The sequence below is a fragment of the Nanorana parkeri genome, unplaced genomic scaffold (genome assembly GCF_000935625.1).
Source record: "Nanorana parkeri isolate BGI_ZX_2015 unplaced genomic scaffold, ASM93562v1 scaffold1372, whole genome shotgun sequence".
Lineage (NCBI taxonomy): Eukaryota > Metazoa > Chordata > Amphibia > Anura > Dicroglossidae > Nanorana > Nanorana parkeri.
The window spans coordinates 439,082-445,353 of NW_017307640.1; the positions used below are offsets into that span (position 1 = coordinate 439,082).

The 6,272-nt window shown below is 47.1% G+C and overlaps 1 protein-coding gene across 2 annotated transcripts in view; it reads left to right on the forward strand.

Moving 5' to 3' along the window:
• The window catches only part of HMCES (5-hydroxymethylcytosine (hmC) binding, ES cell-specific), a 9,984-nt gene that overhangs the window by 2,115 nt on the left and 1,597 nt on the right, over positions 1-6,272 (forward strand). The window contains exons 2-5 of one of the 2 annotated variants that reach the window (XM_018569652.1): positions 800-1,010; positions 2,296-2,439; positions 3,268-3,387; positions 3,584-3,744. In XM_018569652.1, coding sequence (XP_018425154.1) covers positions 822-1,010; positions 2,296-2,439; positions 3,268-3,387; positions 3,584-3,744 — 614 coding nt within the window. In that variant the 5' untranslated portion in view covers positions 800-821. The remainder of the gene's footprint in view (positions 1-799; positions 1,011-2,295; positions 2,440-3,267; positions 3,388-3,583; positions 3,745-6,272) is intronic. The other variant, XM_018569654.1, reaches the window with a different exon arrangement.

Genomic DNA, 6,272 nt, shown 5'->3' on the forward strand with positions numbered 1-6,272 from the left:
CCCCCCCCGTTACATGGTTATATTATCTGGTGATCCAGCGGGTAAGTCTGTTATTTTTCATCTTCCAGGCCGAGCTGTCCAGCAACAGTGGCAGATCGAGGGGCTGAGGCAAAATATTTAAAGTGACACTAAACTTTAAAATCTTAAAAATACATTCAAGTCCCTGAACTCTGAGTAACAATGTATCTTATTTGTGTATCACTCGGCTGTAGATCCTCCAATCATTGGTGCTGACACTGTCCTTGCTTCTGGAGGGGGGCTACTTGTGTTCCCCATGGTCCCTGTGTGTGCTGTAAAGTAGTCACCGCTCCAAGCTCACTCCCGGGATGGACTACAATCTCAACACAAATTAGTAAACTAAAAATGAGATTGTAGTTCATCCCGGGAGTGAGCTTGGAGCGGTGACTACTTTACAGCACACACAGGGACCATGGGGAACACAAGTAGCCCCCCTCGAGAAGCAAGGACAGTGTCAGCACCAATGATTGGAGGATCTACAGCCGAGTGATACACAAATAAGATACATTGTTGTTCATAGCCAGTTAGTTGCAGCGGGATATTCCCTGCAGCTAGGCGTCACAAGAGGGTAGGCGTTGCCCCTGCGTATTTGCCTGTAAGGGAATCGGGCACAATTGAAATCACAGACAGCCAGGAGACCGGCATTTTCGGAAGGGGGGTCAGAAATGGCTCCCATTGTATACTAAATTCAGGTTTCATGTAAGTAATGCAGTCAATGTTCACCAAATTATATATGCTGTATTTTCCAGCTGCGGTCCACATTCTTATTTTCTTTACCCAGGTCCCCGTAGAGGCGCAGCAGGATGTGTGGACGCACGGCGTGCACCCTGGCTCCGGAGGACGTCGGCAAAGCTTGTGAATATCAAACCAAAGGGGGAGAAAGAAAGAAACCTCAGTGGCGGGAAGGCGATTCCGACAAGTACAAGCCGTCGTACAACAAATGCCCTCAGTCCAACAGCCCCGTCCTCCTGTCCTTGAAGCATTTCCAGAAGGTGAAACTTCTCAGTAATGTCAGCTTGCGGCGATCGCTCGTCGGGTTCTCTGATTGGCCGATCAGCTGTTCTCGGGTGTAAAACTAATAAGGGCAATAGCAACGTTTTGTAATATGGTTTCAATACCGCAGACCGCAAAGGGGAGACATGACACAGCTGGTTTCAGAATGAAATTTGGCTGTTTCGATTTTTGGAAGGAAGCCGTTGTTTGTATATTTAGAGAAACGCGGGGACTGCTGGGTCACTCTTCTGGAACCGACACCCACCCATGTCGGAACTACTGATCTGCGATCTTGTTCTTTGTCATTGACTCTAAATATTTAGGCTGCAGAGTTAGTATGAGAGCCGGTGATGTGAAAGGAGAACCTGAGGTGTCGTCTGTTACCTGGGAGACCACCAGCAGTGTTCATGACCAGTCCTTTGGCTCTGTCTTTTTTTTGGGCACAGCTTCAAGAGTTCCAGTCTTTAGTGACTGGGCCTCTTTAAAGTGTAAGTAAACCCTAACAAAGGGTCTTCTCATTTGTTTCTTTCTGGTCTATTACATGTAGTTTTTAATGCATTTTGTTATATCTTTGTGCAAAGATATACCTGTTGATGTTCCAGAAATCTTATGAGCAGGTAAGTTACATTACAGCTTTCTCTGTAAACTACAAAACAACCCCGTGGTATGCAGAAGAGAGAGGGGAAGGTATTCCATAGGCCTAAAACACTTTCTGTCCTAGGGTGACAACACTGCTCCTCCATAGATACATTACAGTGAGTGAACGTTGTCATCTTAGGACAGGAAGTGTATTACTGGCAGGGTGAAAACATGAAAATAAAGGGGGAAAACATTTCACACCAGGGCGGTTCGGTCGCACGGATTTTTCCGTGTTGAAACGCCTACATGAACAATCCTATACATTTCTATGGGGACCGGTCATGCAAGCGCGCACATCCACGCTATCAGAACCGCCTGTCGCACAAAATGCTCCCTGAGCTACTTTTGTTGTGCTGATCAGCGCGTTTCCCATATAGTGATGAAACGCAATTAAAAGCGCCTTTTCAAAAATCGCACGGAAACCGTGATAAAACGCTGTCGCCCTGGTGTGAATGGGGCCCTAATGAATGCAGCGTCCTCATCTAAACGCTGGTAGGCTATTTAAAATGTTTCTTCTTAAGTTTAGATACCCTTTAAGGTAAACTGTTGTGCACTTCTGAGGTTAGCACTGTTGCGGTCCTTTCTGGATAGAACGCGTTTTACTTTTTATCATATATAATTATTTGTGATTCTTTCTGCCAATAGGATGCTGATCCATCAGAGCGAGTGCTTGCCGCCATGCGCTGGGGTCTCATCCCTTCCTGGTTCACTGAAACTGATCCCTCCAAAATGCAGTACAACACCAGCAACTGCCGCAGTGACACCATGGCTGAGAAGACCTTGTACAAGGTTAGAGTGAAAGTTCTTTAGATCTTCCTGTGTCTGAGAAGCAGCATGTAGTTCAAGGGTAGGCAACCCTAGAGAGGTGGAGATCTGTAAAACATGGAAGAGTTCAGAGTAACACAGAGTGCATCGTCAGGATATAACGCAGCATGCAGGTGTCAGTAGCATGTAACGCAGTATGCAGGTGTCAATAGCATGTAACGCAGTATGCAGGGGTCAGTAGTGTGCATCGCAATGTGCAGGGGTCAGTAGTGTGCATCGCAATGCGCAGGGGCCAGTAGCATGCATCACAATGCGCAGGGGCCAGTAGCATGCATCACAATGAGCAGGGGTCAGTAGCGCGTAACGCAATGAGCAGGGGTCAGTAGCATGTAATGCAGTGTGCAGAGGTCGGTATTATGTAATGCAGAGTTCAGACATCAGTAGAATGTGACTTAGTGTGTAGAGATCAGGAGTAAATAACACAGATTTTAGAAGCATGTAACGCTTGTATATGCATTGTGCAGCTCCAAGCTACCATGCCTCCCCTGCACAGCACCCAGCCTCCCATGCCCTCTACTTCACCTGCATACTGAATGCTGCCCAGCGACACCATACAGTCACTCTATCCTGCCCTCTCTGCACCCCGCAGCCCACTCAGGGAACGACGACAGGATGCTGGGGAGAGTGAAGTCATAATCTAAGGTATAAAGGGCAGCATGGCGGGGTAAATCGTTATCTATTGGTCACATGCCCGTAGTCAGTGGGTTGCCAACCTCTTCTGTAGTTTTTTTGTGTTCCCTGGGGAAGGGTCCGGATTTGCCTTTGCCTAATCTAGCTGATGTCTCTTTACAGGGGCCGCTCTTTAAAGGAAAGCGCTGTGTGATTCTAGCGGATGGATTCTTTGAGTGGAGAAGGCAGAATGGTGAAAAGCAGCCATATTATATATATTTCCCATCAGTCAAAGCTGAACAGGTATCTACCTATAATGATCCAATTACTCTGCGATCAGGACACAGACAGCAATAAAAAAAAATTGCGACGGTTCTAACCCTTCCTTGCTGTATGCCAAGTTTTGACTGAAGTTGGGATTTAAGGTGCCAACATTTCCATTTAACAACAACCTCCGTAAAAGTAGTGTGATGGTTCTTGTTTTGCATTCTCCCTGCAGTCTTCAGATGAGAAGGACTCCACTGATGGCACTGGCCGGAGATTACTTACCATGGCTGGACTGTTTGACTGCTGGGAGCCACCCAATGGCGGGGAGCCGCTTTATTCCTACACAGTAATCACAGTGGACGCATCCAAGGCCATGAACTGGATACATGACCGGCAAGTACAAAAATCTACATGAGTAGGTCTTGTGTATAGTGCGCGGTATGATCCAGGGTGGAGCAAGGGAGTGTGGATGGGTGACTATACCTTGCTAGGGGGCTGGGCCATCACTAGGCACGATCACTGTTTCCTAAATAAGCAAGTGACATTGTCTCTTTAAAGCCAGAAAGTCATAACAGCCAGACAAATAGTCTTTTCAGAAGGAGATCAGCAGTGGCAGCCCCTGACAATTGTTATATCGGGTATACATATGATCTGTTTTGTGCATTGAGGGACACTGTTGATCTCCGTTTCGTTAGTTCAGGTTCGGTGCCTCTTTTGCATGGAGTAATTCCCTCTCCTGGTGTCTTGATTTCGAGCGATATTGCTCCTGATTGCATACAGCCCAATAGGAAAAAGTTGCGCGATAAGTCGCTCAAAATCGCACGATTTTCATGTCGCTCAGTGTGAATGGGGCCTTAGTCTTGAGCATCAGGTTGATCTCCATACTCTCCCTCTGGTCGTATTTGGCATGTTCTTCTATCTGGTAGGGGACTCAGCCTTAGGCCCCATTCACACTGCGCGATATCGCGCAAATGCTTGCATTGAGCAAGAGAGAATCGCGGCAAAATCCGCTCCAAAAAGGGTCCTGCTGTAACGACCCGCGACAGCAGGACCCTTTCCCCTATTGCAAAGCATTGAATAGCGTTATCGCGTGGTAAATAGCCGCGATATCGCGGTAATTACCGCACGATAAATCGCTCAATGTGAACGGGGCCTTATTCGGTTTCAAATTTGGCCCTTCAGGCAGCTTCTGGGCTGCTGGCAGTCCCCAGTTCTCTCATTGGGCTTGTTAATTATTGTCACTGTGTTGTGCGCCCCTCAGTTGGACCACTTTTGGAAGTCCTGACAGTATCTGAATTCCTGTGCCCCTCAATGGATAAGAAAGAAAATAGGATTTTTGTACTCGCCATAAAATCCTTTCTTTGGAGTCCATTGATGGACTCCGATCCCAACGCTCTGTTTTTATAATCATGGTAATGCTTTCTACAAGCTGAGGCATTCTGTGTACAGGAGGGGTAAAACTCGGGGACCCCCTATAATCATTTTTTTTTTCTTTGCCAGTGCCCAATCCCCCTGTAGGTGGCAGTATAACCTGAGAGTGTCTGAATTCCTGTGTCCTTTAAAGGAGAACTATGGGGTTAGGGCTTTTCCCCATAGTTCTCCTTAGGGTAACGGGAGGACACAAACTAGCGTCCTCCCGTCACCCTAAGCTCAGTATACCGCGAGCTCCTGCTCGCCGTATACTGAAACGCGCAGCTGAAACGGATCCCGACAATTATGTCTGGATCCGCCCATCTGCGTGAGTGACAGCTGGCTCTGCCTATCTAGAGGCAGAGCCAGCTGTACCCGCCCCATCCGTTCCGCCAGTCAGCGCTGGAGGAGCGGGGAGGGGGAATCCAGCCCCTCCCCTGTCACGGCACAGAGCCGTGACAGGATCGAGAAGTGAGCGAACGCCGGTATGTGTTCGCTCACCTCCCGCTCTACTGAGCCGACCTGTGACAGTCTCATTGTCACAGGTGGGCTAGTACTATGAGGTGAGTGAAAAGCACTCACCTCATAGTTCTCCTTTTAATGGACTCCTATGATGAGAACAAAAATACTATAATTTGCTGTGAGAAGATGACTATTCCTCACCTATAAAATATGTTTTGCTGTCCATTGATTATTTTGATAATAAACATACTCCGTCCAGTGAATGGAAAGTCTTCTGGTATCTAGAGATGTCAGGAGCCTCTGCCGTCTACGAGGAATAATCCATTTCCATGACCGCAGAGCTGTGATGAAAAGTCTGTCAAACAGAAGAAAATGTTTTGCCACCTTGATTCATATCTGAACATTTAAATTTGTGGTTTTGCGGGCAGATTAGTACCCGTAGTGAGCTATCGGGAGAAAGTGATGACCCCGTTTGTTTCTATCGCCTGTCTCTCTCCGTTCTCTTGGTGGAAGTGTCTGCTGTGTTGTGTTCTCCTGTTGACTCAGTGCTCAGTGAAGCAGATCGTCTCTCTCTCGTCTCTCTTCCTCCATCCAGCAAGCTGAACAGTTGTAAGAACCCCGGTGCCTGTGACTTTTCTGTAACACTGATGACATTAAATCGCTGAGTTTTCAGTTTCATCTGTATTGGCGGCACAAGATATCACAGCATCATTTTATTTGAGTCATCTTGCCCTTGCAAAGTGCTGAATATCCAGTTAGGACTTTTTCAACCTGATGCCTATGTGTATAAGAGCCCTGTGTACAGCAAGCTTTCCCCATCTGAAAAACTCCTAGGTAGGGATGTTCAGATACCAAGTACCGTACTCGGTACAAGTACAGATATGTTTCCAGCTACTAGACTAGAGAAAAAATCAAAAGTTAGGAGGCCGCTGTCATTTGTAAGGAGCACACGGAGCTCCCGGGATTTGTACATCTCTGTTTTATGTAGTTTTCTGGTAGTTCTCATGAAAATGCCAAGTATTGGCACTGGTATCTGGACATTCCTACTT